General features: G+C 40.4%; 1 protein-coding gene across 2 annotated transcripts in view; it reads left to right on the top strand.

Moving 5' to 3' along the window:
- usp45 (ubiquitin specific peptidase 45) overlaps positions 1–13,685 on the top strand; it is a 109,719-nt gene that overhangs the window by 34,600 nt on the left and 61,434 nt on the right. For both annotated transcript variants that reach the window (XM_078399700.1, XM_078399699.1), the window contains exons 6-8: positions 2,141–2,289; positions 2,718–2,813; positions 5,188–5,318. In XM_078399700.1, coding sequence (XP_078255826.1) covers positions 2,141–2,289; positions 2,718–2,813; positions 5,188–5,318 — 376 coding nt within the window. The remainder of the gene's footprint in view (positions 1–2,140; positions 2,290–2,717; positions 2,814–5,187; positions 5,319–13,685) is intronic.

Here is a 13,685-nt window from a genome sequence, read left to right as displayed (position 1 = left end):
TTTTTATGCTGTCCTTGACTTCCCTTGTCAGCTACAGTCGCCTCTTACTCCCCTTAGAATCTTTCTTCCTCTTTGGAATGAACTGGTCCTGCACCTTCTGTATTATTCCCAGAAATACCTGCCATTGTTGTTCCACCGTCTTCCCTGCTAGGGTCTCTTTCCAGTCAATTTTGGCCAGCTCATGCCTCCATAGTCCCCTTTGCCCAACTGTAATGCTGACACTTCAAATGTTCCATTCTCCCTCTTAAATTGTAGATTAAAACGTCATATAATGATCACTACCTCCTAATAGCTCTTTTACCTTGAGTTCATTACACAACACCAAATCCAGAATTGCCTTCTCCCTCGTAGGCTCCAGTACAAGCTGCTCTAAGAATCCATCTCAGAGGCACTCCACAAACTCCCTTTCTTGGGGTCCAGTACCAACTTGATTTTCCCAATCTACCTGCATGTTGAAATCTCTCACCATAGCATTACTTTTGCGACATGTCAATTTTAACTCTTGATTCAACTTGCACCCTATATTTATTTATGTTCAAATTATTTTTCTGTTTATTACATGAAGAATTTAATCTTAGCTGGGGTTTTTTTCTGGATCCTTTTGAGAGATTGTTTTCGCTTCTGATTTGATTAGAATCTAAATAATATTTTGTGAGATGTTTGGTACTTGCATAATTTTTTTAACTCAGTTTAAATACAGCATTACAAATTGCAACTCTCAATTATGCACCCCTCACTATAACCCCATAAACAAGTATATTTTCACTCTCCATAATTTGTCGCGCTTGTTCCTTCCATGATACATTGATTTGCTCCCTACTACCTTTCACCAAACACTTTCTGTGCAAGCATAGGCAATGCGACACTAACAAATACTCATGCACAGGTTTTCAAAAACACTTTTTATTTGTGATAGCAATTTGCATTTGCTTCCTTGAATTTGTCATACTCGGATAACTTCTCAGAGTATTATAAAAAGATAACTGCAGATGCTGGTACAAATCGAAGGTTTTTATTCACAAAATGCTGGAGTAACTCAGCAGGTCAGGCAGCATCTCGGGAGAGAAGGAATGGGTGACGTTTCGGGTCGAGACCCTTCTTCAGACTGTTCTCAGAGTATTGTTCCCTTAACCATACCACCGACCAATTTGCCAACTTTTCATAAATATAACTGAATGGATTGATGGTAATCATGTATTGTCTTTCCACTGACTGGTTTGCACACAACAAAAGCTTTTCACTGTACCTCTGTACATGTGACAATAAGCTAAACTATGTGTTCTGTTGCTTGCTTCTTAAACTTTGGCCCAGTTGCAGAGGCTTACAAACATGAGGTGCTTATTTGATTGCATTTTGGATAGCCTGCCTTGCTTGGCTTGTTTTTGCATCTTGAGCTGGAGAGGTGAAAACCCAACAGATCAAATTCTAACTTATCCTTCTCTTAAAGTTTCTGCATTTTCATCATTTTATTTAAATTGTTCTTGACTGCAATCTTTCAAACCATAAAGCAAATCACTGAAAAAAATGTAAATGGGTAAGCATATCTAAGTATTACAGTTAAATATTCTGGACATTATTCAGGAATAAATATATACGGCTTAGGCTGATATGAATGTGAAAAGGGGCAGCATGATTACGTTACGCAGCATTAGAGTAGCTGCCTTGTAGCGCCAGAGACCAGGGTTTTGACTACGGGTGCTGTCTGTACAGAGTTTGTACGTTCTCCCCATGACTGCATGGGTTTTCCCTGGGTGCCCCGGTTTTCTCACACACCTGTACATCCAAAGATGTGCAGGTTTGTAGGTTAATTGATTTTGGTAAAGATTGTAAATTCTCCCTAGTGTGAAGGATAGTGCTAGTGTATGGGGATCACTGGTCGGTGTGGACTCGGTGGCCAAAGGGGCTGCTTCCGCGCTGTATAACTAAACTAAACCCAGAATATATAAACAAAACTAAATTGAGTCAGGAAGTGAAAGAGAATACATCCACATGCACTATTTAACATAAGAGAAAATTTGAAATACGGTACTTTAAAAATATTTTTAATTGCCTAGATATGCCTGTTCTGTATGTAAGTATCAATGATTGCTATATTTAAAATTTACCAATTTTGTTTCAAAAATTTCCTAAATCTCTGTAGGTTTAAATTCTAAATTGACGAGAGTTCAAGATGAAAATTCTGAGTGTACTGAAACCGTGAGGGGGAAGCATACAATCAACAATACGGCTGTTCCTGTCAAAGGACTAAGCAATTTAGGAAATACTTGCTTCTTTAATGCTGTTATGCAAGTAAGTTTTTTTTAAAATGTAGCTGAAACTAAATCTTGCCTTTTTCTGTATATTCCTAATCTGTTAACTTTCCATTTTACCTTCTATTTCATTATCTCTGTAATTAATTTCTGGAAATAATTCTTCAGAATAATTGCATAAATATTTTTGATTAGTGGAAAGAGAAAATGCTCAAGTGCAATGCTTTTAAGGATAAATCAAACATTATTTCTCAAAAAAATATTGAATTGGTATATTAATGAATTGGATTATTTCACTGATCTAATTTGTAAATAATACAATACTCTTGGAGAAGTATTGATTGATTAAAGTATAAACACTGATGATTTGGAAACTTATTTTCAGATATGATATTTGGGTTTGTTCATTCTTGTTGCATGTTTGAAACAAGGAATTATTTTTATTGTAATATCCAACCTTTCTTTCAGAACATGGCTCAGACTCATCTGCTTAGTGATCTTATGCATGAGATGAAGGAAAAGGGAACAAAGTTAAAGATCTGTCCACCTACAGAATCAAATCTGGTAGGTGATGGTACTGTTGCTCTAAACATTCAATCCAATGTCAATTACAGATTACTGATGTTGAGCCAAGGTGAAATTGTAATTCTGTTCAAAACTTATATTGTCAAACTTAACAAAGGTGGCGGGGGGGAGCATCCAGAAAATATGATTTATCTGCAGAGGTTGTAGAAAATAATCAAGTAATTGAACCTTTTTGGAGTTTATGGGCTTAGTTTATTGTCATGTGTCCCGAGGTACAGTGAACAGCTTTGTTGGGTGGTATCCTGTCAGCAGAAAGATAATACATGATTACAATCGAGCCATTTACAGTGTATAGATCCATGATAAGGGAATAACGTTTAGTGCAAGGTAAAGCCAGCATAGTCCTGTCAAGAATAGTCTGAGAGTCACCAAAGTGGCAGATAATAGTTCAGCTCTGCTCTCTGTGGTAGGATGATTCGGTTGCTTGATGATTCAGTTGCTTGGGTGGTCTCAAATTTTTAATCATCGTACCCCAGGGAAATCCTACATTCTTGACTTAAACCTTTTATACCTTTTGGCTCCTGCCTTTTTCCTAATTTGTAAAAGTATCCCATAATATTAATAATCTAAGGATGCAGTCTCGATCTCTTAACCTACCTTCGCAGCTCTTGCACTTTTTAAAACAATCTGCACTTTCTCTGCAGGTGTAACATTATATTCCGCATTCTATTTATTTTTCTCTTTGCGCTACCTATTGTGCTCGTATCTGGTTTGATTGTACTGATTGAATGGATAGCATGCAAAACAAAGATATTCACCATATCTCAATATAATAACATTTTAGATTTCTAGTGACTATTCTACATCTTCCCGTTCTAACACATTTTTCTTTTACCTCAGTAACTGCCCTTGTTCATATTCCTCTATTCCATTTTTGTAGCAGATCAGCTGTGGTTAACAAGCATTCATTTGCCTCCCTCAGATGACACCAAAAAAACTATTAGTCTACCTGGCCATCCTTGACCCACAGATACTCCCTTTGTTCACCAGTTTTCAAGAGAGAGTTAGATTTAGCTCTTGGGGCTAAGGGAATCAAGGAATATGGGGAAAAAGCCAGAACGGGGTACTGATTTTCGATGATCAGCCATGATCATATTGAATGGCAGTGCTGGCTCAAAGGGCTGAATAGCCCACTCCTGCACCTATTTTCTATGTTTCTATGACCCCTTCCTCTACTACTTAAAAGGTGCTTGTTTTCTCCGGTTCAGAAGAGTAATTAACCTGAAATATTAATTCTCTCTTTCCACAAATGCTGCCTGATCTGCTGAGCATCCACACCATTTTCTGTTTTTAATTAACCAAAATAGATTGTTCCAATCATATTTTGCCCTCTTGAACCGATAGACGTTCAATGAAATCTTTTTAAGATAACTGTGCTTATTAGTAATGTTAACTGACACCTTCTAGAGCAGAAGTGTTGAAACTGAACTGTGGTATGTGGCCCTTTTAGCCAAGTAAATCCCTTCAGTGTGTAGGAGGGTACTGCAGATGCTGGTTTACACTGAAGATAGGCACAAAATGCTGGAGTAACTCAGCGGGACAGGCAGCATCTCTGGAGAAAAGGAATGGTTGACATTTCAGGTTAAGACCCTTCTTCAGACTTTAGTCTCGACCCGAAACGTCACCCATTCCTTTTCTCCAGAGATGCTGCCTGTCTCGCTGAGTTACTTCAGCAATTTGTATCTAAATCCATTCAGTTAGCCACTAACTTTCATTTTGTTCATTCTTGACATTTGTTTTGGAGAATAGTTTGCCTGAGATTCGGTAAAGACTTTGCTGCTTTCAAGCCACATTATAGGATGGATAAAAATCAGTAATACTCAGATATTTAAAAGAACTAGACAAATAAATTAACAAGCAAATAATGATATCTTGACTCATGTTGATAGAGACGTTTTGGACAGTTCTGTTCTACAGCAGCGGAATTCAATATGATGGCCTCTCATATTATATGGGAGGAATGGAAAATTATTTGATGCTCATCACTTCAAGTACCTGTCAACACCAGTGGAATGTAGGAGACATGTGGACATCATTCTTTGTAAATAAATATTTTAAAGATGCTTTAAGAAGTGGCTTTAAGAAGTGCCGGCATTTATGCACGAAATCCTATAGAATTAAAAATATCTTTGCAGGATATAAAGTCTTTGCAAATGCCCTCTTTATATTTGCCCTTCAGTGTATATGCATTGGGGAACATCCTATTTTCTTCACTGCACAACCTAATTTCTTTCAATGCTCAAAATCGGAATAAACAAATTCACATTCTTTGCTAAATACAGTTTTTGTGCTTTATAATGCAAATAAAATGTTGTGGAATGCTGATATATTTTTTAATATCCTTTGTGTTTAGGATCCATTGATTGTTATCCTTCCTGGCCCTGGATCTTTGACCTCAGCTGTACATTTATTTCTTCACAGTATGAAAGAAGTAGGAAAAGGGCCTTTGGTACCAAGAATTCTTTTCAATCAGTTATGTCAGAGGTAATTGCACTGGACAAGTATTTCTTGTTTATAGCATCCTTAAATATTCTAAGACGTAAATATTGTTGAACGTTTCAGATTCAACAATATGCAATTTCTATTATATTTGAAATGTGGTAGTTGAGTTTACATTCTGCAAGATCACCCAAAGAGCAGCATGATTGTATGATTAAAATATGCATAATTTGTGAAAATAATAGAGTTCATCCTGGAAATCTGAAATAGAAACAATTGTGAAAAAGCATTTTTCAGGTCTTTAAGCTGAAACAAGACACTTATATTTGATTGTCTACACCTATAACCCGTTGTCCTCGACACTCATTACCAGACCTCACCTGCTTGGCATTATTCTGTGGGTTTCCTACCTGACATGCAGCCAGTGCTGGTCATGAACGGGGAATGGGCAGGGTGAGGAAGGGAACAGGAAGGAGCTGGACAAGGGATAGGGGAGTGGTGGATGGCGATGGAGGGAGCGGTAGTGTGAGCGAGAGTGCGTTCTGGAGGGTCAGAGGGTACAGGAAGGACGGAATGGAGGATGGAAGAGGGTGAAACGTTGGCCAAGGGTGATTGGGTGGAGTGACGGAAGGAGAGGGTAGGGTGAGGGATGAAGTGGGAGAGGGAAGTGAGTGTTGGTAGAGTGAAGGCAGGGAGGGCAGAGTGTGGGGGGGGGAATATAGTGTGAGGGAAAGGAGGCCGAAATGAGGGGAGGGTAGGGCAGAGTGATGTAGAGTGGGTCAGAGGGCAATGGCATAGTAGGGCAGAGGTTGGGGTAAGGGAGGGGCAGAGACCTGGGTGTGGGCAGGATAAGGGGAAAGTGGGGGTAGGGCAGTGTGAGGGAGAAAGGAGTAGAGTTGAGGTAAAGGGGGTAGGAGTGATGGAGGTCAAAAGCAGCAAGATGAAGGATTTGTGTGCTAAAGTATGATTTGGATGAATATGGTATCTTAATGTCTGCAGATCCAAGTTTTATTGGTCATTATCTATTCTTGTGGCCCAATGTTTACTATCCGACAGTTGTAAATATCCATTGCTGCCTCTGTTCCAGAGACACATTCAATTTCTGATTACATCAATGGCACAAATTAATTGAGACTTTTGATAAACTTAAACATTTGTTAATCTTGTTTTTGCATCACTCGGATGGTCTCGGCCAATCCATCATCTTGCCATCTAATCCTACATGTTTATTTTTCTAATAACAAGAGCCAACTGCCCCATCGGTCTGTTTAGTCATTTGTCTGGATGATTCTCCCAAGTTCTTTCTGTCTAGCCAACTTACTTCTTGCTTTATAAATAGTTCAGAGCTGTCAAGGATAGCGGAGTCGGGGGGTATGGGGAGAAGGCAGGAACGGGGTACTGATTGCGAATGATCAGCCATGATCATATTGAATGGCGGTGCAGGCTCGAAGGGCCGAATGGCCTACTGCACCTATTGTCTATTGTTTTCTTCAAAGGCTAATCCTATTCTTTCTATTTATTATTTTGCCATCCTTGATGGCATCTATCAATTACTTTCTACCATAATGTAAAGACTTAAACTGTACTTGACAATTATTTAGTACTGAACAGGAGGCCTTGAGGTCCTTCACGTGACTGGGAAGATAATACGGTTACCCTTCAGTGAATTATCTATGCAGCCTTGTAGCTTTCTGCACTTTATCGTAAAGGTTTATGAGCTTTTATTTGGTGATCAAGTACTGACAATGAGATGTTTTAGTTCAACAATCAATGAATATGCTGTCAATTCAAATCAAGGTCAATCGGTGAAATATTTGCTTGAAGATTTATGAGATGAGTTTGAAGTGGAACTCTTTCAATGTAAGGAGGAAAAACAGCACATTTTTACCATCAATGCTCAGTAAGAATGCACTCCGCCTGGTTGTATACATTCCAAGAGGTACTTGCACAATCAAGATATCTAATCTTCATTTGCAATATCCCATTACCTTACCACTGCCCAGGTTCTTAAAGTTATCTAAAAATCAATTATTTGGTCCATGCTTTCTTGGCTTTTTCATTTAGTTTGTGGATATTTTATTTTATGTTCAGGCAAAGAAAACTGCAGATGCTGGTTTAAATCGAAGGTAGACACAAAATGCTGGAGTAACTCAGTGGATCAGGCAGTATCTCTGCAGAGAAGGAACGGGTGACGCCTCGGGTCGAGACCTTCAGACTGAAGAAGGGTCTCGACCTGTGGCGTCACCCGTTCCTTCTCTGCAGAGATGCTGCCTGATCCACTGAGTTACTCCAGCATTTTGTGTCTACCTTCTTTTATGTTCAAGTGGATATAATGCAACATGTGTGTTTGTGACACACTTGTCATTTCTAAAGTATGAGATCAGCCAAAACATTATGGCCACTGACAGATTAAATGAATAACATTGGTTATCTTGTGACAATGGCACCTGTCAAGGGGTGGGATATATTAGGCAGTAAGTGAACAGTCAGTTCTTGAAGTTGATGTGTTGAATGGGCAGGAGTAAAGACCTGAGCGACTTTGATAAGGGCCAAATTGATGAGAGAAAACATTTCTTCACACAGAGAGTGGCGAGTCTGTGAAATTCTCTGCCACAGAAGGTAGTTGAGGCCAGTTCATTGGCTATATTTAAGAGGGAGTTAGATGTGGCCCTTGTGGCTAAAGGGATCAGGGGGTATGGAGAGAAGGCGGGTACAGGTTACTGAGCTGGATGATCAGCCATGATCATATTGAATGGCGGTGCAGGCTCGAAGGGCCGAATGGCCTACTCCTGCACCTATTTTCTATGTTTCTATGTTATGGCCAGACGAATGGGTCAGAGCATCTCTGAAACGGCAAGGCTTGTGGGCTGCTCCCGATCAGCAGTGGTGAGTACCTATCGACAATGGTCCGAGGAGGGACAAACCACAAACCAGCGACAGGGTGTTGGGCGCCCAAGGCTCATCAATGCGTGAGGGCAACGAAGGCTATCCCGTCTGGTCCGAACCTACTGTGGGAAGACCAGCCGGTGGAGGGAGTGTGATGCTCTGGGCAATGTTCTGCTGGGAAACCCTGGGTCCGGCCATTTATGTGGATGTCAATTTGACACATGTCACCCACCTAAACATTGTTGCAGACCAGGTACATCCCTTCATGGCAATGATATTCACTGATGGCCTCTTTCAGCAGGATAATGCGCCCTGCCACACTGCACACATTGATCGGGGATGGTTTGAGGAACATGATGAAGTGTTCACGGTGTTGCCCTGGCCTCCAAATTCTTCAGATCTCAATCCGATTGAGCATCTGTGGGATGTGCTGGATCGACAAGTCCGATCCACGGCGGCTCCACCTCGCAACTTACAGGACTTGAAGGATTTGTTGCTAATGTTTTGGTGCCAGATACCACAGGACACCTTCAGGGATCTTGTAGAGTCCATGCCTTGGCGGGTCGGCGCTGTTTTGGCGGCTCATGGAGGACCAACGGCATATTAGGCAGGTGGTCATAATGTTTTGGCCGATCAGTGTATATGAGTGCTGTTGAAGTACCAGGCATATGAGTGCCATACAAGTGCATGTGGCAGCAATGGAATTTGTAACCATTTCCACTGTTTTTTGACCAGATTCAATCAATTCTGGCACAAAGGCCAATTCCTTGAGCACTAATCTACCGATTATCCCTCTGGCCACTTCTTCCCATCAGTGGGTTGGTTTTTTTTTCTCTCGAGGACTTACTAAACAGTCAGTTACTCCAAAGTTCACATATTTCAAATGATGCATGAAGGAAGATCATACTCCTTTGCCACTAAAACAAATTGGGGCAGGTCTTTCGCACAATCCCACTACACGGAGCGCGCTTATGAATTTGTTGCTCAGTGTATTGAGAACTCATGGACGTTGAACCAGTGAAGAACTGGTGTGAAGCAGCTGAGTTTTGAACTTGCGCTGAGGAGCCAAGAAGAATAATCCCAAAAACCATGTCAAGTGGTGATATTAGAACATAGAACACAAAAGCAGTACTGCAGAGGAACAGGACCTTCGACCTTCAATGTCTGTGCATGATGAAGACTAAATCGTATCTGCCTGCACATAATCCATATCTCTCTATTCCCTGCATATCCATGTGCATATTTCAAAAGTCTCAGAAATGCCACTATCATATCTGCCTCAATCTCTAGGCATACACCATCCTGTGTGTAAAACAACTTACACTGCACATCTCCTTTAAATGTTACCCCTCTCAATGAAAAGATATGCTCTCTAATAGTTAATTTTACCATCCCGGGGAAAAGGTTCCGACTATCTAGTCTGTCTATTGTTCTCATAATTTTATATACTTCTATCGGCATTCCCCATAACCTCTGGCATTCCAGTGAAAACAATCCAAATTCTATCCAACCTCTCCCTGTCTCTACATGCTCCCTAAGCCGGGCATCATTCTAGTCTGAAGAAGGGTCTCGACCCGAAATGTCACCCATCCCTTCTCTCCCGAGATGCTGCCTGACCTGCTGAGTTACTCCAGCATTTTGTGAATAAATACCTTCGATTTGTACCAGCATCTGCAGTTATCTTCTTATATCATTCTAGTAAACCTCCTCTGCACCCTCCCCAAAGCTTCCACATCCTTTCAATAATGGGACAACCAAAACTGCACACAATACTTAATATATGGCCTAACCGAACCCCTGAAAAACTGCAAAATGATTTCCTGTCTCTTATACAGGTTGAACACCAATTTTCCGGCAACTGCTGGTTTACCCACCCCTATCATCAGGACAAAATTACGAGTGCTCAGTTAAAATTCCCTGAGTGGCCACAGATAGCATTGAGAGTGGCGAACGCTCTTTCCGGTCAGGACCCCCCGTCGTGAAAGCATCAACTGCTCTCAATCTTCTTTCCTAAATGTTTTGCAAAGACAGTATAGTAAACCCTCATTTTAATGACCCCCCCTTATAACAGATGTCGGATCTAATTGGACGGGCCTATCCATGTGCTTATTCCAAATCTCCCATCCCTGGCTCGCACCGTCTCCCTGGCCGTTTAGAGCCTTGGCTTCCGACCCCACTCCAGACTCGCAAGGTGCACCAGCGAGCCCTTCTTCACGCACTGAAAGGACACAAAGTGCTGGAGTAATTCAGCTGGTCAGGATCTCTGGAGAGCAGGGATAGGTGACATCGGAACCCTTCCTCAAACTGATTCAGTCGGCTGAGTTACTCCAGCACTTTGTGTCGTTTCATTTCAAAACTAAGCGCCAATGCCTCTGGTCTGCACCAGCAAGCCCTTCTTCATAATTCATGCGGTTGTTGTTGCGAGTCCTGTTGTTGCCCCTGGGGACAGTGCTTTATTTGTTGTGCCCCTACCAATGGGGCGCATTCGGTCACCATGGGGCTCCCTCCCCTCTCACCTGCTGTCACTTCCAAGGTCGAGTCTGTTGGTGACTCAGGTGGAGGAGGTGGGTGGTGAGGGGAGTCGTCTGCAGTTGTAGGACAGGGAGGAGTGCAGGGGAACGAAGAAAGCGCTGTCCCCAGAGCCGCAATAACATCCATTTTATCGGTACATGTGGTGAGTGAAGAAGGGCTCTCTGGTGCACTTTGCTAGTCGGGGGTGGCTCCTAACCAGCCAGGGCAACGGTGCAGGTCCGGGGTTGGGTCGGCAGGTCATTCCATTCACATTCAATTTACATTTTATATTTGTTTTATTTAAGTTTCTGGCACTCCATGGTGTTTTAGAGACATTGGAGGGGTGTCATTAGCGGGCCAGTGGGCTATTGTCGTTTTATTATCACGTGACATCTGTTGGTCCAGAGAAACATAATCCAGAAAGGCTTTGGAACCAAGGATGCTGGAAAATCGGTGTTTAACCTATACTCAATGCCTCGTCCTATGAAAGCAAGCATACCATATGCCTTCTTTACCACTCTATCTACATATGCTGCCACTTTCAGGGAGTTATGGTCTTGGACCCCAAGATCCTTCTTTTGATATCTATAAGAGCATTAAGATTGATGGAGTTCCAGTTACTGATGAACCAGTAGTGTTGTCGAGTTGGGGATTAGTGGTGTTGTTGATCGACACGATGTGTGTATGCAACTCAACATCGCAAAGATGATTTGTGCACCAGTTCAACTTAAGCTTATGGCTTATAATCCATGGGAAGGGAATAGGGTTTGTGGTGAGGGAAAAATGGTTTCTTTAGTTCCGATTTATCATTGATTTAATGTTTGATAGGTAGTTAGATAGCGCATCCAAGAACGTAAGGTCGTGTTACATTCCAAATAGTGATTATTTAATACGCTAGCTGGAAAAAATGAAGATTTATGTAATGTTTTCAAAGAGTTGCCATTGGATAAATTTAATGTCAGTGTTTGTGAAATTGCGAAATACATATTCAGCTATTTTACTTGCAATGCAACCTCTGTTAAATATTTTGGCAATATTCCCATAAAGAAGGACCCTCCACATGTTGGACAGTTGAGAGGGCATATGATCACAGATTGAACAGAACTTGCTTGCCTGCAGGACTGTATGCTTCTTGGGGCGGAAAATCTACACAGTGACAACCTGTAGATATATTAATTGTTGTATGTTGCTGTTCCGTGTTCAGCATATGATCATGTGGAGAAAAGGATAAAAGAATAGAAGAAATGAATATCATCAGAGAATCAGGATATTTTCTCCCCATGAATTTCTCATATTATTAAAATAGCTAAAGTAATGCAGTTTTCATTAACATTGGAAGTTCATGTAAGATAGAAATGAAAATATCAGTCTAAATATGTAAAACACGCCACTTTACTAAGAACAGCTACCTACATTTACATGAAAGAAGCATTGTAAGACATTTTTGGTAGAATACCTGGACAAGAATGCATATGGGTCCAAAGCTTTCAAGATTATTATTCTGTTTATTCTTTAATACATATGCCGAGTTGCATAGTTCTTCCTTAAATGTCATACTGTAATTTGCTGTTAATGGCCTCTTGCTTTGATAAATTTTGTATGTAAGCCATACAAATGTATAGAAGAGTAGTGGACAAAACACAATAAGAGAAAATGTTATCCATGAATCCATGAAAATGGATAACATTTTCTCTTATTGTGTTTTGTCCACTACTCTTCTAACTAGATTTTAGTTTAAAAAAAATAATTAAACTTAACTAGTATAAATATACCTTCACTATCTGCTTCTTTATAAGTGATCTCTTTACAGTCAACCCTTGAAATTTCAGATGTTTAATTTTATGCCTATATAATAATTCACAGGATGCAATTTTTAATCTAAGCGAGAGAGTACTCTGAAAATATGCAGTAATTGCCAACTTTTTAAATTTCTCTGCATATATCTTCTCCATTAATTAATGTCACTTCTTCCTTCTGTGCAGCAAGGACATCTGCTGCCTAAGGATCTGTGAGTGCAGCAGTGAAAGTAACTAGTATTTGACATCAATTGAGCAGTAGTCTTGAGTGGATGTCATCCCAAACCAACAGTCTTTTATAATTGCCCAGTGATATCTTCCACTTAAGACCTTTGTCCTTGAAAATGAAATTGCAAATAGCGGGCAACAGTCTTTCTGGTTATGTGACTTAAATCATTGGCAGTGAAAACAGTAGAAGTCTAAATGTAGAATTAATTAAGTTTTAAATGTAGAATTATTTTGTTCTAGTATTATGTATTTCTCTTGCAGGCAGTGTCAGTTTCCAATTATAAGTAATATTTACTTTGCATGTTGGATCTTGATAGAACGAGTTCACTGCTCTGTTCTCCTTATTTAGTTGTTGAGAGCTGAACTTGCCATCCACACATAGGCAGACTGACTGATATTTTGGTTCATATACGTGAGTGAAATAGTGATGCCATAATATCACTAAACAGGAAATATATGTGTGTGTGTGTATAAGATGATGCCATGTAAATATAGAAATTAGATGTTGACAATGCACTTACTAACTTTAAGAGGATGGAGAGTAGTCAAGAGTAAATAGCAACCAACTGCATGTTTTTACTTAAAAAGTCCATGTAATAGTTAGCAATGACTGACTGATATAATAGCAGCTCTCAGTCTTGTATTCATTCTAAGTTTTATTGTGATGTTTTATGCAAAGCAAAGTCCTACAGTAAATACTGATCTAGTTTAACTATTTTTGTTTCTTATGTAGAGAACTCTTTACGTAAAGCACCCTTTATGAATCATCCCTTATGACGTGTTGAAGTACAACAGCATTCATTTTATGATACTATTTCAGTACTGCATTCCTCGAGATTGACGTTCTCACCTTTGTGTTCTCACCCCCTGGACCTCACCTTTCACCCCATCAGCCGTTGCATTCAGCACATAATCCTCCGACATTTTCGCCACCTCCAACGGGATCCCAACACAAGCCACATCTTCCATCTCCACCCCCTTTCACTTTCCG

Source organism: Rhinoraja longicauda, chromosome 5 (genome assembly GCF_053455715.1).
Source record: "Rhinoraja longicauda isolate Sanriku21f chromosome 5, sRhiLon1.1, whole genome shotgun sequence".
NCBI lineage: Eukaryota > Metazoa > Chordata > Chondrichthyes > Rajiformes > Arhynchobatidae > Rhinoraja > Rhinoraja longicauda.
Note: the sequence above shows the minus strand (reverse complement) of the source record. Positions and strands in the feature narration are given on the sequence as shown.